This window comes from Lissotriton vulgaris, chromosome 2_1 (assembly GCF_964263255.1).
Source record: "Lissotriton vulgaris chromosome 2_1, aLisVul1.2, whole genome shotgun sequence".
Taxonomy (NCBI): Eukaryota; Metazoa; Chordata; class Amphibia; order Caudata; family Salamandridae; genus Lissotriton; species Lissotriton vulgaris.
The window spans coordinates 996,595,051-996,620,341 of NC_141687.1; the positions used below are offsets into that span (position 1 = coordinate 996,595,051).

The 25,291-nt window shown below is 47.2% G+C and overlaps 1 protein-coding gene across 1 annotated transcript in view; it reads left to right on the forward strand.

Annotated features, from left to right (window-relative positions):
• TTC21B (tetratricopeptide repeat domain 21B) overlaps window positions 1-25,291 on the forward strand; it is a 502,211-nt gene that overhangs the window by 101,668 nt on the left and 375,252 nt on the right. Inside the window, exons 5-6 of the mRNA XM_086956589.1 lie at window positions 1,586-1,708; window positions 21,031-21,188. Coding sequence (XP_086812715.1) covers window positions 1,586-1,708; window positions 21,031-21,188 — 281 coding nt within the window. The remainder of the gene's footprint in view (window positions 1-1,585; window positions 1,709-21,030; window positions 21,189-25,291) is intronic.

Consider the following 25,291-nt stretch of genomic DNA (forward strand, 5'->3'; position numbering starts at 1 on the left):
TGAGCTCGTCATGAGCAGCGAAGGGGTTAAAGAAGGGAGTCTTCAACTCTTTCATTAATTGGAGCAGCGTTAGTGCGGTCCTGATGGATACAGGGATGTTGTGCCAGATCCTGAGGGCATGGATAGAAAAGGCCGGTTTTTTTCGTTGACACTTCATAGTCTGCAGTCTAATGGTGTCCTGGCGGCTACAGGTGTCCTGAGAACCACAAGAGATGACGATCTTGTCTTCATGATAAGCAGGGGTTCTGGGTGTATGGCTCTGTAAATAATGCAGCTGGTTTTTGAAGATTGTGCCAATTGGCAAGGAGACCTAATGGTGTTCCATCTCGGTTGGTGTGATGTGATCTTTTTTCCAGTCCTAGATGAAGATGCCAGTGCGAATTCAGGGAGGCCATGCCGTAGGAGGTCACCATTATCTAGATGCAAAAGTAAAAAGGCTTAAACAGCTGTTCTGAAGTAGCTTTCTGGGAGAAACAGTTTGACTTTGTTTTAGAAGAGAGCTGGTTTGTACTGTATTTTGTTTGTTCTCGGCAAATAAGAATTCTGTCTTGGTTGGTTTTGAGCTTTGGATTAGAGTACTTCTCAAAACTGATCGACTCGAATGAGTCCTCAATTTGTCCATGTCCCTTAAAGTGACCAGATGATTCCACTTCAGTAGGGCATAACTTTCCCAGTTCTGGGATTTAAGTTAACATATCAGTGCATTCTGAGAGTTGTAGTGCTGGTTCTTTTTTACTGAGCCTATTGGACTAACACACCTACTAGCAATGATATGTAAAATTAAAGTCCAGGAATAGAGAAGTGGAGTTGTGGTGGTCTGTAGGCATCTGGTCACCCTAATGTCTTTGCATGTCACTTCAGTGTAGTTGGGACCTGTTCACTTCGCAGAATCAACCAATTCTTGTCCTGAAGTATTTGACATTTCATTAATAGGAGGGTAACCACCTCAGACACATCACACTAAGCTGGTTGCGCATCCACGCAGGGGCTCGCCATATCTCCTTGGTGTGAGACTAGTGAGTCAGCTGGTACATGTCATGTCCATTATCTGTTTTTCAACTTTGTTTTTTTCCTCTCATACATTCAGAAATAAAATTAAGTGGTGCAGCAATTATAGCTCATTCCTCCAGAGTTTACGACCTTTGTTCACATTGATTCAAACACTCAGAAGACCATTCAGGAGCCCCACGTCAGCTGATTTTAAATTAGTCATTGAGTTAGATAATTTACCATAAGGAACATGATGAATCCGTAATGTTGTGTGGTCTGATAATGGGAGCTATTGGTTCTGATATACAAAAGGTTGTATGCCAGAAATATAATTTGACAGGAATATTGTACCCTAAGTATCCTATACAAAAATATTGTCCAAGTAGGTGTAGAATATTCATTAATAGCTCAGTACTCCGTTCCATTTGAATATTTTGTTGTAAGTGGAATAGCCTAGACAACAGATGTGTAGGCTTTTTTTGGGTCTCTGTTGCCTTCTGTGATGAATGTAAATTGGCATTGCTGAAGCTCTCCCTGTAAATTAGATGACAAAATGTACACCTGTCTTACTTGTATGTAATCTATTACCATTCAGGGAATGATTTTGAAAGCATGGCTTGAACTAACCTCTGGGAGAGAATCGTCTGCAAAGAAGGCCGTCAAGTATTTTGATGAAGGAATGCAGGAAGGGAAAGATGTTTTTGCCATGTTAGGAAAGGTAAGTGTAATTATGGCATCAGCTAATCGTATTAAGTACTATAGAATTCCCAATAAAACAAACTATAAGTTGCTTACAATAAATTTGCAGTGAGATGGTAAAGAATGTTAATTGTTAAAATGTTCGAAGGTTCTCTAAATATTCTCCCTGACGAGGGCTAATGGTTTTAAGAGATATCAAGCACTGCCGTTTGATTAGGGGGACGAGGCCTCTTACCACTGCATTTGTCGATCAAAAGACATTTAATCGCCTCTGGTGTCCTCCTATTTCCAAGCAAAGATTGCAGCTAATCACTCTTCCCTACAATGGAGTGTAACAAAATAATTAGAATCTTACAACGATCACAGAATACAGAATCTTTTTATAATCTATTTTATTTATTTATTAATTCAACGTTATACGTTAAATTGACAACCATTGCAATTTCACGGTGTCTTTTGTTGGGTTACCGGTTTCAAAATTGATCACATATGTCATGAGTATATGAGACCTACTGCATGAAAGAATGGAGTAATCCAATCCAGTGTACCGTAGCCCATAATATTTGTGAATTAAAGTGTCATTGTGAGCCAACAATTTTCTTTCTTGTACTCCAGGGAAGGGTTGAGGAAGGGGCCATTAGTCTTGTTACTATACTGGTCATTGGCCCCATATCCTCATAACGTTTTTTGGACATCCCTTTCATTCATAGGCACATTTCAGTCATAGATCAGTCCATGTGGCATTCCAGGCATTTACAATGAGTGATTTTTCGAGGATCCTCACATCCTGCGTCACCACGATCCAATCCAGGTTACAGAAATCTTTGGTATTTGAGCTCATTCCAGACACCTAGCAGTATATGTTTCGTTCTTGCCTTTAATCTCCCAAAAATATAGTATTTCACTCCCTCCCCCAACAATTTTGGGACCTAGCCTTGGGCACCCCCAGAGCATTTGATAACAAGTTCTATTTGCCAATATCCGCTAACACAAGTTACGCTCCTCGACCGTCTCATTTGAACACTTGTGTAGTAATCGGCGTAAATGGCGACCGCACGTACGCGCAGCTTGTGCGCCGATTGTGCGCCGAAGGCGCGCCAAAGGTAAGCCCGTTTACGCCCGTCCGCGCCTGGACCGCGCCCAGCGCCAGGACCCCTGGCCCCCACCGACGCAAGACGACCCAACAGATCTACGCCGCCGCCCTCAACGCACTCAATGCCGGCCGGAACCCCGCCTGCTGCCGGGCCGCCCCGAAACGCTTCCACGGACCCTTCACCTGCACAACCTGCAAGTTTACCTGCCTCCGAACATGCACCGCGCCCGCCAAGCCAAATCCCAACAACGACCTCAAGCGCATCCTGATCAACACCCGCTCCGTCCACAGACACACCGTCGAACTCTGGAACCTCCTCGACACAACATCGCCTGACGTCGCCTTCCTCACTGAAACATGGATGAACGCCTCCTCAGCCCCCGACATCGCCATCGCCATCCCGGATGGATACAAGATCATCAGGAAAGACCGCGTCAACCAGACCGGAGGAGGCATCGCCATCGTCCACAAGAACACCATCCGCATCACGACCGACGCCGACGACACCTACACCGCCGCCGAACAGCTCCACTTCCAGATCTTCACCGACCCAAAGACGACCCTCAGAGGAACCCTCATCTACAGACCCCCGGGACCACGCACACAATTCAGCGAAGACATCACGGACTTCATCAGCCCACACGCCCTCCGCTCCGCCGACTACATCCTCCTAGGGGACCTCAACTTCCACCTGGAGAACAACAAGGACCGCAACAGCGTCACCCTGCTCGACAACCTCGCCAACCTCGGACTCAAGCAACTGGTCAACACCCCCACCCACTACGCCGGCCACACGCTTGACCCCGTCTTCTCATCCAGCAAGCATATCACCTTCAGCCACTCCACCGGACTTCACTGGACCGACCACAGCTGCGTCCACTTCAGCTTCAGAAAAACCCCCACCCACCACCACCCGCAACAGGTTCCTCACAGGAGATGGAGCAAGATCGCAGCCGACCAGCTCACCGTCTCCCTCAGCCTGAACCCACCTGCCAGCACACCGGACCCCAACGAAGCAGCCCGCAACTTCACGCAATGGCTGACCGCCTGCGCCGACGACCTCGCACCACTTAAGAACCCCTCCAGCAAACCCAGAAGCAAGATGGCCCCCTGGTTCACCGACGAACTCAAGGACTCCAAGAAGACCTGCCGCACCCTCGAGAAAGCCTGGCTCCTCGACCGGACCACTGACAACATGACCGCCCTCAAACACTCGACCCGCAAGCACCACCAGCTCATCCGTACCACCAAGAAGAAATCACTGAAGGATCGACTGGACACCAACGCCCTCGACAGCAAGGAACTCTTCAGCATCGTCAAGGAGTTCTCCAACCCCAGCACCAGCAACAACGACATCACCCCTTCACAAGACCTCTGCGACGCCCTTGCCTCTTTCTTCCACCGCAAGATTGCCGACATCCACAACAGCTTCGACACACCATCCTCGCACCCTACCGTCGAACCAACGCACCCCACTGCCACCCTCCGCACCTGGACCGCAGTGACCACCGAAGACACAGCCCGCACGATGAACACCATCCACTCCGGATCTCCGACTGACCCCTGCCCCCACTACATCTTCAACAAGGCCGACTCCACCATCGCACCCCAACTCCGAGACGTCATCAACACCTCCTTCGACACCGCCACCTTCCCGGAGAGCTGGAAGCATGCCGAGCTGAGCGCCCTCCTGAAGAAACCAACAGCGGACCCCACCGACCTCAAGAACTTCCGCCCCATCTCGCTCCTCCCTTTTCCTGCCAAAGTCATCGAGAAGATCGCCAACAGACAGCTTGCCGCCTTCCTCGAGACGAACGGATCCCTCGACTACTCGCAGTCCGGTTTCAGAGCTAACCACAGCACCGAGACCGCCCTCATCGCAGCCACCGACGACATCCGAGCCCTTCTCGACAACGGGGAAACAGCGGCACTCATCCTCCTGGACCTCTCCGCAGCGTTCGACACTGTCTGCCACCGCACCCTAGTCCAACGCCTCAGCAACACCGGCATCCAAGAGAAGGCACTGAAGTGGATCATCTCGTTCCTAGCTGGAAGAACACAGAGAGTCCGCCTCCCCCCGTTTCGTTCCGAGGCCACCGAAGTCATCTGCGGCATCCCGCAAGGATCATCACTCAGCTCCACCCTCTTCAACGACTACATGAGACCTCTCGCAGCCATCGCACGCCAACACAACCTCAACATCATCTCCTACGCCGACGACACCCAGCTGATCCTCTCCCTCACCAGAGACCCCGACACCGCCAGAACCTGCCTCCACGAAGGGATGAAAGACGTCGCCGAGTGGATGAAGAACAGCCGCTTGAAACTGAACTCAGACAAGACGGAAGTCCTCATCCTTGGACCATCACCCTCCGCCTGGGACGACTCCTGGTGGCCCCCTGCCCTGGGCACCGCCCCCAAGCCGACAGACCACGCATGCAACCTGGGCTTCATCCTGGACTCCTCTCTCTCCATGACCAGACAAGTCAACGCCGTCTCCTCTTCATGCTTCCACACCCTCCGCATGCTCCGCAAGATCTTCCGATGGATCCCGATCGAAACCAGGAAGACGATCACCCAGGCCCTCGTCACCAGCCGGCTGGACTACGGAAAAACCCTCTACGCCGGAACTACAGCCAAGCTACAGAAAAGACTACAACGCATCCAGAACGCCTCCGCCCGACTCATCCTAGACATCCCTCGACGCAGCCACATCTCCGGCCACCTGAAGAACCTGCACTGGCTCCCCGTCAACAAGAGGATCACATTCAGGCTCCTCACCCACGCACACAAGTCTCTCCACAACCTGGGCCCCAAGTACCTCAACGACCGCCTGACCTTCCACACGCCCACCCGCCAGCTACGATCCGCTAGCCTCGCCCTCGCCGCCGTACCACGTATCCGAAGAGCCACCGCCGGAGGCAGATCCTTCTCCTACCTGGCGGCCAAGACATGGAACTCCCTCCCCATCCACCTTCGGCTGACCCAGGACCACCTCGCCTTCAGGAGACAACTCAAGACCTGGCTGTTCGAGCAGTAGAGGCCCCCTTCCCCCAAGCGCCTTGAGACACTTCCGGGTGAGTAGCGCCCTATACAAGTGTTATGATTGATTGATAATCCCTCTGCAGAATCTTGATTTGTACCTGTCTTAACCCCTTCGCTGCTGGCCCGTTTCCGCCGCTGTGCGGTAAACAAAAGAACAGGTGCGGGCCATGACGAACCCCAGCCGTCATCAGCACACGAGCACCGTAGTGCATGACGGCTGGGGTTCGTCATCAGCATACAAGGGGTTAAGCCAAGGTCCTCTGGGGTCCTTAGTTATATTAATTTGTCAATCTAATATTTTCATAATGTAAACATTTTCAATTGTAATTATTCCCAACAAAAGCATTGTTATTACTCATTCATCTGAAACTGCTAAACAGCAATGTCAACATCAGTAACTGGGGCCTGTTAAGAATGTATGTTCTTTTTGTGTTACTTCATGTTTGAATTTGTTGACCTTAAACATATTTGAGTTTACATCCCATCTGTGAGACCTGACAGAATATCGAAAACCGCTTCTGTTGGTGAATTGAAATGTTATTTATTTGGCAGAAAGAACGCACGGCGCGTTCTGGCAAAGCATCGCCTTGTTCGTGGGTCAGGGGTGGCAATACAACCAGTTGTATTTAAACTGAGAATGGTGAGCAATGTGACATAGACAAAGGCATAAAGCATTCACAACAGCAATAGGCGCACACTGAAATACGGGACCTACCGACCCACCTACATTGCAGAGTTGTCAATCTATAGCTCTCTCGGCGGGCAGCTTTAAGATTGTCTCCTGCTTATATAGAGCGCTACGGGCAGACCAGCAACAGCCGCTGGAAAGGCTGCGAACCAGATGGGAGGACGACCTGGGGATTTCTATTGCTGCTAAGGACTGGGACTACATCCTAGATAGAACACCCAAGATCTCTTGAAATGCATGCTTCAAACTCATTCATTATGTGCTACATAGGTCATATCTGACCCCTGGCACGTGAGCAGATATTGCCAAGTGGCTAATGCGGCTTGCCCTAGATGTGGAGAGGGAGGAGCTCACATCTTACACATGTCTTGGGAGTGTCCCATACTGAACGCATTCTGGGATGGGGTCTTTCATACACTTGAAGATATCATAGCGAGAGAGAGATTCCTCATTCCGCAGGGCACTGTTGTTTGGGATGGTTTCCCAACACATCTAAAACAAAAGTCACAAGTAAGTTTCAGGACCTAGCATTTATCCTTGCCAAACGGGAGATAACGAGAAATTGGCAGTCACCGGGGGGGCCCTCGGAGCCCTGTCTGGAAAAGAGAATTCATTATACGGGTGGGCTGTGAGGGTAGAATACTCCTACAAGAAGCCCGAAGAGGCTTAGGAAAATTGAAGTAGCCGGAGCCTGGGAGCCATGGTGGATAGCCTGTCCAAGTTTGTGCCGGAAACACCTGTGGGGCCATGTACAGGCTCACTATGATTGTTCTTGGTTAGAGATGTACCGCCTGCTCTGCCCCGTAGTGTGCGCCCTTCAATATTTACTGCAAGATTATACTTAACTGTCTGTATTTCTTGTCTTCTTGGGTGCATTGGAGACGCTCATGGACCATAATATGTAATTTGACTTCTGCTCTGCTGTATTGACTCATGGGGGGTGGGGGGAGAGTTCATTGTTTCTTAATTGCATATCATTAGACAAAATGCATTGATTTCACTACTCAATGTAAGAAAACTAATAAAATATGTTTACAAAAAATAAATAAAGTGACATAGGCAAATGAAATAGGTTTCAAGTAATTGATCTGCAGCCAAACAGGCACCGTCTTGGAATAGTGATAAACCATTTATTAAGATAGATGTCAATACTGTTAAAGCCATCTTCTTGGCACAGCAGCTCACTTCCATACTCACTACCCCATACAGCCACTGGCTCACCCACCCACTCACTCAATCATGCAGGCAGTCAATTACTTTCTCAACCAGCCACACACACTCACACCCATTCAGGTACTCACCCAATCAATCACCCATACAGCCACTCATCTACCCACACACCAACCCATACAGCCACTTAGACACCATCTGACAGACTGATACAGGCATTCTCAAAACCTAGTCACTCACCTATACATTCACTGAGACACCTAATCACTCACTTATACAGCCAGTCACACAAACACTGAAGTGAAATCACTGACGACCTCTCAATTGACATCACTGATGACCTCATCCTGTGAGTGTTTTCTAAAAGTTTGATTTTTAAACATATATACCAAGGTACTACAAAAGTTAAAATAATATATGTCAGAAATAGTATCACTCATTAGTAGTAGAGAAAGTATACTATGTGAGTGGCTGTGTGACTTTGTGTATCTGTGTGTGAGTGCCTGCCTGGGTGGGTGAGTGGGTGCATAGGTATATAAGCAGGTGTGTGTGTAGCTGTGTGGGTTAGTGAGTCGCTGTGTAAGTGACTGTATTGGCTGTGTAAGTGACTGTATGGGTAAAAGAGTGGACATCTGAATGGCTGTATGAGTGAGTGGCTATGGAAGTGCCTGTATGGGTGAGTGGCTGTATGGGTGAGTGAGTGGCTGTTTGAATGGGTGTTAGGTTAAGTGAGTTGGTGTGTGAGTGTCTGTGTTGTAGAGTATGTGTCTCTGTGAACAGATGTATGGGTGAGCAGATGCTAGTGGGTATGTAAGTGGGAGTGGCTGTATAGATGAATAAGTGGATGTGTGAGTAGCTGTACGGGTGAGTGAGTGAGTGGTTGCGATTGAGTGCATGTGACAGTGGCTCTATGAATGAGTGAGTGGTTGTGGGAGCACTTGTATGGGTCTGTGAATGGGTGTTTGAGAGGTTGTATTGGGGTATACGTGGGTGTGTGAGTGCTTCTGGGGATGATGTCATCAGTGATGTCATCGACCAGGTCATGAGTGATGTAATATGTGAGGTCATAAGCAGTGCATTGCGGGTCGTAAGTTATAGTTGACTCAGCTAACTATAACTACTGAATTTCACTGGTTTTGTACAAATGTAACACCCCTGTAACCCTAGATTTTTCCGTGAATTTCTAAGGTTTTTTAAATGCTAATTTCTAACTGTAACATGCCTGAAACCAATGTTTTTTTTCAGTGAAAATTTAAATACAAATAATTTAATCTCCTCTAGTTTGCGTATCACAAGAATGTGTGTGGTATCTATGCTGCACAGCTGCGGCCGGTGCAGGTAATGGGAGGGGGGATGGGGGGGGGCATTGGGTTGACATTGGGTTGACAGACTATGAAGAGTGAAAATAAAGACAACCACTTACCTTATGCTTGCCACATCAGCGAAGCGGCGAGTGCAAGTTTAGTGTTCTTTTTTTAATTTAATTTTATTTTTTAAACATTGGAGACACTACCCATGGTATCCACAAACATCAGCAGAAATCCTAATGTCTTTTTCCTTGCATTATGCAGTTTTCGAGGCCTCTCTGTATGTCACCTTTATTCTGATACACAGGGATGTGTCCCCTTATTCTTCATGTGCATTCACTACCAACACGAAAACTTTTGAACTAAAAAATGTAAAATACAGTTTGGAATTCTTCGCAAACTGTAACACTAAAAATGTAGTGTACTGCATTTTATGCCCTTGCGGATTACCCTATATCGGTCAGACCCAGCAAGCGATTAAGGCACGCATAGGGCAACATCAGAGTAGAATTAGGAACTCTGTTCTGAACGCTCCCTTGGTACAACATTTTCAAGAGAAATCGCACACGGCAGACCAACTAACATGGCAAGTCATTGATAAGGCACAGATCCCAATAAGAGGAGGGGATTTGTCTCAGATACTCCAAAGATTAGAGTGCCGATGGATAGAACGCACAAACTCAATTGAGGAGGGATTAAATTCGGCGGAGGAGTGGCGAGGGTTCGTCACCTCACTGAATGTTTGACATCCTTATCCTTTTTACAACTGCCTCATACTATGCGTTTTTGCTATATACCTGAATAAATGTCCATATGGTATTACGTCAACATTGCTATCGACGTGGTTCACTGTGATTTTAATATGCACATTCATGATTAACATAACATTTGTTGTCGAAATACCCAGGCAATTGCATGTATATGACTCTGCACATGATTGCTATATGACAAAATATTGTAATGCCGTAGGAATTATTGCATGCACCGAGACACGTTTTTCATGTGTGCACAAATTGTAACTGTCCGTATAGAAGTTGCTCTCTATTGAATATTGTCCCTGCTGTTGGCAATATGCCGTGGTAATTATATATTGCCCCAAGAAGTTTTTCTAGTATGCACAAATTTGGATTGCTCTCCTTCTAATAGTGTCCCGGGGCTAGGAACGTATAGGCCTAACCGACCGAGTGGCTCACTGGTAACGTTGCCTGCCTTTTTTGTACATGACATGATTACTAATACACGGGTTCAACTCTCCTATATGCCAATTTTCAGTCTGCTTCCATTTAATTTGACACTGTACATTATACAAATTATAGTTATCAAGATCTTGTTGGTCACATTGGGAGCCTCCTCTTCCTCTTTATTATCAATTATCGACCGAGTAGCTCATTGACAAATATGGGTAACTCCTTTATGTCTATGTTTGCTAATATCGCTTAAGGATGTGCTCCCTTAATTTATGCGACGATTTCCAATTTAGGTGCTAAAACATTCACAAATGACATGCCAATTTTATATACATAACGTTAGTCTGTCATGTATGGGCGCATGAGTAGCAGTCAGTATTTTTTCCATTTTTAAGCGTCCGCGGTAGCACTCGTAATCGATTACAGAGTCTATATTGGCTTCCCAGCCATCCTGAAGCTGACCGCATAGTCGTTCGGCACGCCCTGCCATTGTGCAGACGCCGTCATTACTCTCGGGATTGTCCGAAATTCGCAAGTTCAACTTAAGGTAAGATTGCCCAATATTAGGTCTCCTCCAAAAAATGATTGTATTTACAATCCGAGCGTCTGACAATAATATTGTCTTATATATTGAATTACAGAGCCAGTATTTTCTGAGCCCTGATACACCTTGGCCGCATCGTTCGTATTAAGAAGTGCTTCATCTGTAGCACTATCAAGTGCTCAGAGGTTAGTACCGTTTTTTGACCATATTGGATTGCGTAATCTTAATGCAGAATGCGGACATGATTATAGGCTATGTGTTTGCATCGACAGGTATTTTTGAACTTTGGTCGAACTCCAGGAAGCGTTAGAGAATCGGTTTCTCACAAGTACACCGCATCTAGTCGCTACAGGGGTGAGTTCGGACTGCTACACCCGTGTACATGATCATGTCCTCTAACTATAAACCTCCTTAGATATTAATCCTCCAATTTGCCTTCCTTATTACAACTAGGTCCCGGCCGGGATCTCTGTAAGTTGCTTTTATTCACTCACTTCACGGTGTCACTGTTATCGGATGCATACCTCACTAGTACTGAGCAGGTAAATTACAACTGTCCTACATAACCGTCCTACAGGGACTGCTCTACTAATTACTTAGTTCTTTAATTATGCGTTGGTCCACATGCCTAATTTTTTAACATCACTTTTTTAGGTGCCCCACATACAGTCAGTCCTGAAGAGACCTTTTATCCACATAAGGTCGAAACGTCGTCGACAACTCCCAAAGAAGCAGACCGTTCTTTTGAATTGTCATTATTGGGCAACATTAATATTTATTTGGAAATTAGCTAATAGGTCGCCTCTTTCTTTTGCAAAAAACGAATCCATATTAGAAACCCTATGGCACTCCTTTTTCATTATGATTTGCTGTAATATGTTTATTTTTTCTGCTGGTAATTACTCACTTGGGACCCAATTTCACTGTTTTCAAATTGTATAAGTGTGCATAAATGTGTAAATTGTTCATATATGTAAGATCTGTATCTATTGTTGCTGGTATCTAAATATATTCTTCCAGTGCATATACCACTTACTTGCCTTTCATCTTTTTCCAAATCACCCACATTGTCATTGTGCATTAATATTATCATACATTTTGAGTAATTATCCAAGAGGGGCCATTGTTTTTGTGTGAACCCTTATTCCTCACAGCAACCAGACATTTAAGCACAACATTTTTTTGTTTTCAAATAAGCTAACACAATGAAACATGACTGATTTATCTTATTCACTCTCAAATCAGTCCACAGATATGCGTTCTCCCATATGCTATCATACCTACAAATCCTCATAACCGCTAGTCATCTTAATAAAAGGTCAACACAGACCTTGGTGAAATAAACAAATAAAAATATGTGTGTATATATGTATGTGTGTATATGTATGTGTGTATATATATGTGTGTATATATATGTGTGTGTATATTTATATATGTGTGTATATATGTGTATATATATATGTATGTATGTATATATATGTGTGTATATATATATATATATATATATATATGTGTGTGTGTATATATATATATATATATATATATATATATATATATATATGTATATATATATATATGTCACCGTACCTTGCACCTTGTTGGAGATGTTTGCGGGCTACGAATAGCAGAAACCCACGCTCCTTTGTTCTTTTGCCGGACCCCGATACCACCTCTCGCGTTTCGCGGGAAACGCTCGCAGCTGGGGGCCAAAGGAACTACAGGGAGAGGCAAACAAAAGCGCCCACAATCCTCCTGGGCTGCACAGAGGCACGTTATCGCCAGGTCACGCCCCCACAGGTGAATAAAAACGAACTCAACCTACCGCAACGCGGCACACGCGCGGGACGAGCCGGACGAAGCCCGGGCCAAGGGCGGGCCCGTCTGAGCCCGTCAGAGACAGAAAGAGACTGGACTGGGCTATTCCATTTGATTTTCCCATATTATTAGTAAGACTTTATTTATATGTGTTTAATAGCAATTTTATCATACATGTTTGGTTTTGTTAATGATATGTTTTAGAATTCTGGTACAAGCCTAGGCTCCACTGGACATAAATGGCGCTTAAAAACTTAAAGGGAAACAAAACGGGTAATAGGGGAGGGGGTGGAGGAATTACTGGTACTTTAGATACTTTTATTACTAGGGCTGCCTCCGCCTTGGAGAAGGAGATTGACTTAACTGTACGTCGCCTTTCCCTTGACCCCGTGTTCTTGAGAAGATCTTCACTCGGGAGCATAGTATTAGCACTGTCACCTGAGCAACCCCTTACCCAGATCGTACCTAAATCCCAACACCATCCAGATCTACCCACTATTCTAGATATAATTAGGATTGATGTAAGCTTAGATTCCTTTATGGCTTACCCGAAAGCTGAGACGGCCAATATAAAAAGTCCTCAGCTAGCTAATAAATAACAAATAGAACATAATCAAATTGAATGTAAGCCGGTCTCCGCACTTAAAACCTGCTTTAGGGCAATAGCGTCCCCTGCTCTTCTGGGGTCGAAACGTCGACACACCCTTGTTTGTCCCTACCCATTAACAACGGATCATTTTTGACTGTGGGAGCTGAAAGTGGGATAGGATTTTTCGAGTATAACAATACGTGAATGAAAATGTATACATGTCCAATGTGGTACTTAATGTTGAATGTGGATGAGACCACGTACTTTTCAGTAACTAATTTGACTCCTGCACTATCCTGCACACTTTCCCCCTTCTCACCCTTCCTTCCTTCCCACGCCCCCCTGTCTTGGGCAGTCAGTAAATATCTTAAAGTGTGATGTTGTAAAAACGTGGTAATTAATTTCCATATGAGGATGTATATTAAATAGCATCTCTTCAAGTCATTTTTTCTTCTCATTAAGTTTTTTACTGTTTATTTCATGAATTGTGAGTTTGTGCCATTGATATTGTATCAAGTGGGACCCCTCTTCATATTCGATTGTGTTAGCCATAGCAAAATATGGTTAATTTTAGCCCGGCTGGGTGCAGAGAACAATATTATTCAGTTCCTAAGAGATTTGTTCAATGGGGCAAGGGCAACGATTAGATACGGCAAGAGAGGGGAGTGTACTAGATTGTTCAATATTGCAAGGGGAGTGAGGCAAGGATGTGTCCTTTCCCCTTTTTTATTCTCCATTTATATCAATGAGTTAGAGGATATTTTATTGTGGGACTGCATAGATATGCCTACGGCCTTAAACCGCAAAATACCCGCACTCATCTATGCAGCTGTCCTAATGGCAAGGACTCCCTTAGCCATGCAAACTATGATTACTTCTTTCACTACCTTCATGACAAATCTGGATTTGAGGGTGAATTGCACTAAAACTTTCTCTATGAATTGTGGTAGAAGAGCGAACCACAGGAAAAGAACAATGTTCATTGGCTCTATACCTCTAGATCACACTCCAACTTTCCCCTATTTAGGAATTTTGTTTGACTGTACCAGTCAGTGAAGTAGTGCAGTTAAAAGTAGAAATCTGTTATTTGCCAAGTCCATAATGGCCCTTAAGCTCTTTAGTAAAAAGATGGGGAGAAAACCGGTAAAGGAGCTTTTATGTATTTATAAAGCTAGTTGTGTTGCGGTGGCAACCTATGGGGCGGGAATTTGGGGTTATTCTAATGTCATTAGTTTACAGCAAACCGAAAATGGTTTCTTGAAGTATCTCTTATCCACCCCTGAGAGTATGTCCACCCATAACTGTCACACTGAACTCGGTATGTTGTACCTAGAAGACATCGTCAAGGTCCAACCGGTGCTCTTGTGGCATAGGGTATGGACTACTGATGAATGCCACCTGAACCGACTTATTCTGCAGGATGCCCTGAAATTGGATGGTGCTCACAGGATGAAGTGGCTGAGCTACATTAAGTCATTTTGTGGTAACATAGACCATCCTGAATTTTATGATGAACCCCTATCAATGTCTAAGATCCCTAGGAAAGCGTTGAAAAAGTTATGTTTAACGTATTTAGAGAATCGCAGGGAACAAAAAGAGTTTACTAAAAAGACTGTGATCTCTCACCAGTTGATATTAATACCGCTGGTTATTCAACCCTACCTAACTCTGCAGATGAAAGATCACGAAAGGTTCCTGCTGATTCGATTTAGATTTGGGATTCTGTTTAGGGTGCTGAGTTTTCCTGTAATTAATGATTGGTCAAATGGAATCGAAATTTGCCTAGCTTACGGAACGGTAAGTTTCAATTCTATTAAGGACACGGAGGCGAGGATTATGCTATATCTTCCTTCGCTTTATTAACATAAAGACTCCACAGCAGCTTAGGAAAAGATATAATAAGAACAAAAAATGCTTTAAACCTAAAGCATTGACGTAATGTTCAACAAATCAAACAACAACTCCCAAGAGTCTCTTTGCATAACAATAGTCCATAGTCCTTCCACACTGTCCATCATCACTATATAACCGGACTTCTCATCATCTTCCTCCTCTTTCTTCGCGCAGATCACGCTTGAGCCTCATTGGTCCTGTTTAGCACCGTCGTTGCCTGTCGAAAAAGGAACAGCATCAGCGAGGTGGTCCAGGAATGCGACAACAAGGCGAGGAGCATTCAGTGATTAATACAGTACTGACAATGTAAAGGAAAACGCTTTACTTACTGCCATACGGGTGGGTAGAGACACCACTGTAGCCTGGGTGGGATAATCCTCTCCTCCGTGTCCTTAATAGAATTGAAACTTACCGTTACGTAAGCTAGGCAAATTTCGATTCTATGTCAGGACCGGAGGCTTCAGATTATGCTAGTTTAAAGCTTACTTACCACCAACTGAGCCAAATCCACCACCGGCTTAAAATAAAACCTCTTGAAGGTGGAATCCGAGGACCAATCCGCTGCTCGCATTAGGTCCTCCAGACGAGCACCCACCGAGAATGCCTTAGAGGCCATGGCCCCCCTGGCGTAGTGTGCTCCAAAGAGAGAAGTATTGATGCCCGCTTCTTGCATGACCCATCGCACCCACCGAGCAATAGTGGGGGAGGAGACAGCTTTGTGTGGCTTCCGCAGGGCAATCAACAACTGACGCTCGCCCGGAGGGCGTAGATCCAAGGTCAGGTCCTCATATGCTTTGAGGCATTGCACGACACACAACTTAGGAGTGTCAAGAAAGGCTGGATAAGAAATGGAACGCGACGACGTCTTAGTGCGTCGGCCCACGGTAAAAGTAACCCCATCCGGGGAAAAAATGCGTGCAGAGACATCCAGCGCGCGCACGTCAGAGACGCGTCTACAAGAAACCAAACATAACAACATGGCTAACTTCGCCGACAGCTCTTTAAGAGACAGATAGGAATTGGCCGGCCACGACAGGAACAAATTCAGAACCAAATTGACGTCCCAAAGGACGGAGTACCTGGGTTCTGGCGGCAGCGCGAGGCGGATAGCTCACAGAAGCCGGCACACAAAAGGATGTTCCCCTACCGGATGGCCATCGATGTTATCATGGCCAGCGGAAATCGCCGATCGAATAGCATTGATCGTCCTATACGCTAGACCCTTGTCGGCCAAATGAGCCAGGAAATTCAGCACGGGAACAAGGCCTGCGACCATGGGATCCAGATCCCTTCGTAAACACCAACGCATCCACTTAGGCCAAGCGGATCTGTAACGCTTCGCCGTACTATCGGCCCATGCTTTGGAGAGCAAGTGCTCAGCCGACCCCGAAAGGCCCGGGAGCGACCAGCGTCTCCTGAGAGCCTCCACGCCACGAGGCGGAGAGAGTTCTGCACGACGAGAGGGTGAGGTTCCTGATCCGGGTTCGTCAGGAGCAGAGGAAACGGGGGGAGTAGGATTGGAAAATCCCAAGAAAGTTCCAGAAGAACAGGAAACCATACTTGAGACCTCCAGAGCGGCGTAACCAACACCAGCTCCGCACCCTGGCGGCGTATTTGAGCCGCCGTTCGCATGATCATGGAGAACGGGGGAAATGCAAACGGCTGTTCCCGACTCCAATCCTGTAAGAACGCGTCCGTGGCCTCCGCTAGAGGGTCCGGCCTCCAGCTGTAAAACCGCGGCAGCTGGTGGTCGAGACGGGACGCAAAGAGGTCCACCGAGAAGGGGCCCCAGAGGGAGTGTAGCCACCGGAAGACTTCCGGATCCAGTTTCCACTGGCTGGCGTCCCTGAGCTGCCGAGAGTGCCAATCCGCTACCTGATTGCACTGCCCCGGCAGATACTCCGCCGTCACCGCGATGTGACGAGACAGGCAATAATCCCAGAAGTCCTTCGCCAAGTCCGCCAAGGCGCGGGAACGAGGACCTCCTAGATGGTTCACATACCGAACCGCCGAAATATTGTCCATCCGTAACAGGACACAAGCCTTGACCGAATCTTTGGTCCAACAGCGAACTGCGAAGGAGCCCGCAAGGAGCTCCAAACAATTGATATGCAATTGTTGTTCTTCTGACGACCAGGCGCCGCCGGTGGAAAAATCCCCGCACCGGGCGCCCCAGCCCGACCTGCTGGCGTCGGACTCTATTATCAGGTCCGGAGCCGAACCGAAGATCGCCCGACCATTCCATGCCTCCATGTGAGACAGCCACCATGACATTTCCTCCTTCACTTCGTCCGTGAGGGGGACCCACTGATCGTAACTCATCCCACGGCGCAGATGTTGCGCCTTCAAGCGTTGGAGAGCCCTGTAGTGCAGTGGGCCTGGGAAAATCGCCTGGATGGAGGACGAGAGAAGACCCACCACCTTGGCGATATGACGCAGTGACGTACGATCCCTTGCGATCGTCTGCCGAAGCAGGTGTCGTATCTTTGCGACCTTCCGACCCGGCAGGCTCAAGACCGCCTGTACCGAGTCCACCACGAAACCCAAAAAGGTGATCTGCTGAGTGGGAACCAAAACCGACTTGGAGCCGTTGATGACGAACCCTAGTCTCTGAAGCAGGCCGACAGCTTGACGCAGCTGGCCCGCCAGTACCTCCGGGCACTGCCCCATGAGGAGGATGTCGTCCAAGTATACTAGCATACGGACCCCCTGACTTCTGAGAAACTCCACCACCGGGTGGAGGACCTTCGTGAAGCACCACGGGGCCGAAGAAAGACCGAACGGCAGAGCGGTGAATTCGAACACCTTGTCGTCCGACAGGAATTGTAGGAAACGACGATGAGGGGGGTGGATGGGAACGACCAAGTAGGCATCCTTGAGATCCAGTCGCACCATCCAATCCCGAGGGAGGAGCACGTCTCGAAGGAGGTGGATCCCCTCCATCTTGAAGTGACGGTAGACCAACCACCCATTGAACTCTTTGAGATTGATCACAGGTCTCTTGCCCCCATCCGTCTTGTCTACTAAGAAGACGTTGCTGAGGAACCCATGTGGGTGGCGCGTTGATAGACGGATGGCTCCCTTGCGCAGCAAGTCCGAGATCTCTCCGTCTATCAAACGCGCGTCGGATTCTGAAAAAACCATCGGGCGCGGGGGCCTCGCCTGAGTAGGCTGGTCGTAAAACTCGATATGGAAACCTCGTACAGTTTGCAAAACCCAAGCGTCGGCAGTGAGCAATTCCCACTCCCCGTAAAAGCTTGCCAGCCGCCCCCCAATCTGAACCTGATCCAAGCAAAGTACACTTACCGGGGGCATTTCCTTGTCCGGAGTTCTTCTTGAACCCTCTGCCACCGAAGCGCTGTCCCCTGGTGGGGTAGAAGTTGGTGTAGTTGGCCGAGGTCTGGTATTGACCTCTTCCGGAGCCTTGTCCTTTGTTGTTGGTCTGCTGACCACGACCGATCGCGCGGCCCCTACCGCGACCGGCCCCTCCAGAGAAACGCTGGTGGAACACCCTCATGATGCTAGACTGGGCCTTGTCCAGCGACGTGAACGTATTCACAAACTTGCCCAGCTCCCGGATGAAAGGCTCGCCGAAGAGGCCGCCCTGGGCCACAGCACCCGCCTCCGACGAGGCCAGGTCCCCCAACTTCGGATCCAGCTTGATCAGGAGCGAACGCCGCCTCTCAGTGGACAGGGCACAGTTGGCGTTGCCCAAGAACACGATCACCCTCTGGGCCCAATTCGAGAGCACCTCCGGTGAAATGGCGGTGCCATTCGCTCGAGCCTCCTCCGCCATGTCGAGGATCTTCGTGGCGGGCCTGACCGCATCCAACAATTTGTCCTGGCAGGCCCGCCAGGACCGGTCAATTCCTTTCCTGGGGTCCTTCATAAACTTCGCCAGGAAGGTGGCCATCTTGGGGTCCAATTCCGGAGTCATGGCCACTTTCCCTTCCAAAGTTGGCCGAGGGCACTCCCCACGTAGGCAACCCCTCGCCTCCTTCTCTAGGGGCTTGCGCAGCCTGCCCGCAACAAACTTCGCCACCGTCTCCCCCGGTGTCCAGGCCGCGGATCGGGGGTGGACAATCTCGTCCGGGTCCAGCATGCCCGACTCATCCCGGGGCATCTCCTTGGCCGAAGGCGCCGGAAGCCAAGAGCGGGTCGACTCCCCGTCGTCATCCGTGTCCGGAGAGTCGTAGATCGGGGAGGCGGGCGCCGTAGCCACGTCGCCCGAAGTACTAGGATCCACCAAGGGTGCAGGGGGCACCGCCGTCGCTTTAGCCAGGAAGGCGTCACGAAGACGCTCGAAAGCGCCCCTGTCCACGCCTTGGGCCTCCGATGACGGCCCCTCCTTACAAGGCCTCTTCGGGGCGGGTGGCAACCCGCCGGACGTCCCCGGGAGCTCGGGGGACGGAGGCACATGCGCCGCTGCCAGCTTCGCGCACTCTTCCACGATGCGGGCGGAAAGGCGGTCCTCCATGGGGCCTACCACCTCCGTCACACAGCGGTAGATGGAATTGTTCACCGCCTGATAAAACTCGTCATCCTGCAGATAGGGGCAGGGTTCTTCCTCGTATTCCCCTTCCATCCCGGAACCAAGGGCAAATGCGGGGCACCCAAGAGGGCGGCAACCGAGAAAGTTCTCGAATGTGGGCAGGCCAAGCGGCTGCGATCACGTTTTGGGCCAACTGACGTGGCAGGTGGGCTGCACCAACCCCCAAGCGCGCAGACCCTCCTCGCCGGGACCGGGTCTACGTACCCCTCAAGCGCGCTAGGCCACACTCGGGTAAAGAGGTGCACAAAGGCCACCCGAAGGTGATTCACGCGGTCAGAGCCGCTATACAGACCCCAGCGGGCGTCAAAAGTGGGTAAATTACAGACCCGGGTCACCAGGTGTCAGAGGGGTACGCGAGGGCTGGCTCCTGCGCAAGCAGACTCCACGGCGCGGCTCCTGGCACTGCGGAGGCGCGCCGAAGGGTCGGCGAGACGACAGGCCGCCCCCTGGCGGTCTATGTACACACCGCACACAAGTGGGAATAAAGTCGCGTAGGAACGAAGAACGTTCCCGCAACTGGGGACTCTGTAAGGGAAATAAACCATGCAATGAGTCCCCCTAACGATCGTACACAAGACAATCAATCACAATGAAAAAAGGGAAAAAATATAGGAAAGCACTTATCTGGCTGCGGGAGCAGCGAAGAAAGAGGGGGAAGATGATGAGAAGTCCGGTTATATAGTGATGATGGACAGTGTGGAAGGACTATGGACTATTGTTATGCAAAGAGACTCTTGGGAGTTGTTGTTTGATTTGTTGAACATTATGTAAATGCTTTATGTTTAAAGCATTTTTTGTTCTTATTATATCTTTTCCTAAGCTGCTGTGGAGTCTTTCTGTTAATAAAGCGAAGGAAGATATAGCATAATCTGAAGCCTCCGGTCCTGACATAGAATCAGCAAATGCCCTTGTGATGATTTGTCTACCCAATCGGACATTCATATTTTATTTTTCTGTAAATTTTATATATTATCAAGGAGAAGGTGGATCAGGCCTATTTTAAGGTATATGAATTTAAGACCGTGCCGTCCTGCATTTCTAGCGATCCAGAAATTGGATGATATATTTACAGTGGCATCTGTATCTGCTTTTCTTAAAAATGTTTTTTATGTACGGAAGACGATAATTATTTAAATTTTTTAAATTCTGAGCCTATGATATGTATTGGTTTGGTTTGATTTTACTTATTGTGATGATTGTTACTAATGTTGTGATTTTATGAGCTTTTATGGTTATTTATGTGATATAACCGAATAAAGTCTTTGAACTTGAACTTGTATAATATATATAATATATTCATCCCCCAACGGATTACCCTAGTCCAACACCCACACCGTTAACAAACTTGTACATATGCCGACCAGCAAACCAACAAACATGTACACAAACAGTTATTCTTGAAGAAAGAAATGCTTAATACAGGACCTAACATGTATTTTTTCATTCTTTATCTGTTAGGCACAATATTTTGAAACAAGGCAAAATTATTCCGGAGCCCTGGAAACAGTGAACCAGATGATTACAAGTTTTCCGAGCTTTATTCCAGGCTTCGTAAAGAAAATGAAGCTACATCTGGCTTTACAAGACTGGGAGCAGACCGTTGATTCAGCACTGAGGTTGAGTACATCGTGCATAGTGATCAGCATAGTGTTCACTGACCTGTAGATTTACCATGTTATTTTTTCTCACACTTTGATGTATTACCGAATTCAGACTCATGATACATATTTACTTGCTCTATGGTATAAAAGTGCTGTTGATAATGTTATGTCTCACCGTGGAATGAAATTGGGGTAAGCTAAATTGACAGGACAACTGGAAGTTACCTAAAAGCCATAGACCTGGTGGCTGCTTTTATCACTGTATCCCGTTCTGACAGCATCCCTTTACTGTGGCTGCTGCTGTGCTCCAGGCAGTACAAAAGGGGGTGGTGATGGACGGACCATCTGAACCAATCAAACACTCACACCCAGTCAACAGATCTGGGTTTAATCCATCACCGTTCTTTAGCCCACTCTGCCACCCCAGTTCAGACATGGCCATATGCAAATCAGTCTGACCCTGTGCCTCATGGGAACAGTCCAGCCCGAACTGCCAAGCCATGCCTTCCCTGGACCGGAAACAAGCTTCCGAGGACCGGTTTCTTTCATTTCAGCCGTCTTCTGCCCGGCTTGCTTGAATCCAGTGGCAAAGTGAACAAGGGACTCACGTCTGAGCATACCCTGCCAACTTATGGCGAACAAAGTGGTACAAAAAGGGGTGCTCCAGGCAACATTGGTCCCCAGCCCAGCAGCAGAAATGACCAAACAGTTGGGAGGTATCCTGTTTTTCTATAAACCACTATCTCCCAAACTATCCTGTACCAAAGCACTTGTGTGCACATGCAGAGAACAGGAAAGCTAGCAAGTTAAATAGGGCAGACTGCCTCCATGAAGTTTCTACATTGGCAGACTGAAAAACTCACATGACAAACAATAATGCTTTACACACCTGAGAGATTGTGTGGGAAGTGGCTTGATCTTATTGCTGTGCATACTTATTAGAGAGTTCAAGCACTAGCGGTAGAAGGTGGCTTGGAACAGCGTTACACATGTAGAGGGAGCCTCTGGCAGGATACTGGTGCTTTACATATAGTAAGTAAGTAAGTAAAATATTGGTAAAGCACAGCTTATGTCGAGGCGTCTTGGCGCTAAAAAAAGACGATGCTTCACTCGCCTGGGAGGAGCGATTACATAGACTGAGGGAAAAACCATGTTTTGAGTGACTTCCTAAAAGAAAGCTGATCTGAGGGAGGGAGGCAAGGTATTCCAAACTTTGTCTGCCAGGTGGGAGAGACTTCTGCCACCCCACTTGGCTTTTCTGACCCTGGTAACAATGACCAGACAAGTGTTGGCAGACCTCAAGTCGCGTCGAGGGACGTACCAGACAAAGACTTTCTGGAGGCAGCGTGGCACGAATCTGTGCAGCGCCTTGTGGATCATAAACAGCGCCTTGAATTTAATCCTCTCTAGTACCGGCAAACAGTGAAGGTCCTTAATGCTGTTAGATATGGAGCAGAAATGATACTTTACAAACTTGTGGAAATATAGTGATGGCAGCTTTCTGAAGTACAATACAGAACTGGTTTGGCAGTGCCCGTCTTTCATACTGTGGAAGGCACACACTGTCATCCCTAACCTAATGGTAAACTCGAAGGTCTGAGCCTTCAAGTCAGTGACCTGAGAGTAGTACTTACTCTGCACTAGTCTTAGCAAGTTAAGAAAATAACCTTATCGCTCTCAACTGCCTCCTGGCACAATGAAGCGCCCTCTGCCAACTTGTGCAGGCTTAGCCTATTCCCGTCATAGTGATCACACCCTGATACACTGGTTTTGAAAGCAGTATTTTGACTTGCTTCATAATCACCTCTTGCAGCCAAGCGTGTTGAGTATCATGACTTGGCAGCACCCTAGAACACTTCAGCAGCACCCCAATATAATGGACTACAATCTGATTTTTTTTAACCTTTTTTAACCTGGTTCTGGCATTTGATGGAAGTACCTCGGCAACTAATTGATTCGAATGTGAAGGTATTTTAATTCTGCTCATTAGTTAAGTGACACAAAAACCGAGATGAACGCTCTGCTCCATCACAGCACTCAAAACAGCATCTTTTTACGCAGGCTTACATATTCAAAGGAAGTTTTCCATTGGCTGACACCCTACTAGATTGCTGCTGCTTCTATGTGGCACAAAGTTTTGTGAGTTTGACATCTGGTTTTGTACCAGGCTTATGTTTTTTTTTAGGCCTCATGTATAATTTGTTGTTAAAGGCAACTACTGATCCTGGATACCCATTATACATTGTTGATTTCATTACTTTCCCTTTTCAGCAAAATGTTATGTAAAATGCACTGTTTGGGACTATTTTCCCCAAACTCTTGTTTGGAGGGACTGTTAATTATTATTAGTTTTCTTTTTTAACTTTAAACTCCCATATTGATTAGGTTGTAATTCACACAAGTGCTACATGACTACCCAAATACCTAATTTTTTAAGTTTTTCATGATGCTCCCAGCTCTGGCAAACACACGGCCCAACTCTGTCCTCCAGAGAACAATGCTAATTTATATTTATTTGTGGACCAGACCAAGTTAATCTAATACTTCAAGGAGGCTGAGTATCTAACCTTTCAAATTTCTGAAGTAAATGAGTATATCACCCACTCACACTCCCATGTATACAGACACCCCTACTTTTTTAACCTAAGGTATCCTATGGCCTATATGCTACTTTTGTAAGGGAAGCACATATTAGATCAATTTCAATTGAGTGTTTCTATCCTACTTACCAGCACTGTTTTATCTTCGATAGCTTTCAGTAAGTTCAGTTGTGAAAGCTCAACATTCTCCACTGGCCCCCTGGTTTTTGAGGCAGTGGCTTCCACTTTCTTGCGCTTACTAGCAGCAATATATTGATCAATTTTGTTGTTGTCCACATATCTTCACATTTGCTTCTTTTTCCCTGGTAATACACAAACTCCTACAATTTGGTGAATGAATTGGGCCTACAGTTGTGGACAGACTGCCAATTATGTGTGAATGAAGCATCTATTGTGTGTTCCATTCTTGTTCCAGATTCACAAACGTGATGAATGAGCACACATCTTCACCATGGATAAATAAAAGTTAACTTAAGCTCAAAGCCTACTTCCACTTGAAGTGTCCACCATGTGTCAGCATTCAGCCAATGCCCAAAACCTTCCCTTAATTGACAATGCCTTCCCAGGTAGAGGCTCACCATTGAGTCAAAAGTCCATATTGGAGATGTATTTAGGAAAGTCATTTTTTTTAGTGTGCAGTACTTGCAGTCAACTTTCCACGGCCAGGTTATCACCATATAAATGAAGCTCTTCTTCAGAACCCTGTCAACCATTCTGTGAGGCAGATTCTTGGCTTCTGTATTTACTTTCCTTAGTGTCCTGGTCTCTGAGCCATATTCACCCCTGGTATGTTTACACAGGAGGAAAATGAGAGAGGACATGATCGCATCCCAGAACCGGTGTGGGAATAGGGAGCGGCCACATATTGGGCCCAGGAGCCAAGGTCTACCATCTGCTTAGAGTAAAATGCAGGCTCTCACAATAATCTCTGTGGAAACGGCCACAGAACTCTGAACCCAGCTGCCTTTGGTTAGCTTCTACCAGGTGGAATCTAAGCCCCTTCCCGCACCTATAATTACCCACAAAATCATGTTCCCACGCCAGTAGCCTTTCACTGTTTTGATTGTGATAGTACCACTTCCTTTCTCTTATTTCTCTTCTCTAGAGGCCAGCAACTTACAACTTCTTAGCTAACACCACAGACCACTTCTCTTCTGTTCATGGCAGAGAAATCTAGCATGGGCACAACCCCACAAGATTAGCACTCCAGGGCAGAACCACACTTGGGGAGGAAATATGGCTTGGTAGGTAGAGCTGCTTACCTTGGAACTGGGGGCGGGCTCAAGTCCTGTTCTTGGCCCAAAATCCTATGATTGTGAGCAAGTCACATTACCCTCCCACAACACTCTTGATCCAGGTCAGGAAGTAGGTTCCAGGACTGCTCACATAAGCGCTCCAGACGATCTTAATAAAGATAGTCAGGTATGTGCCATTAGGAAAAGAAGTCCAAGAAGCAGAAGTGTTCTTTGACTTCTCTGTGCCATTCAAAGTCCTTGAACCTGGCACGAGACCTCGCTC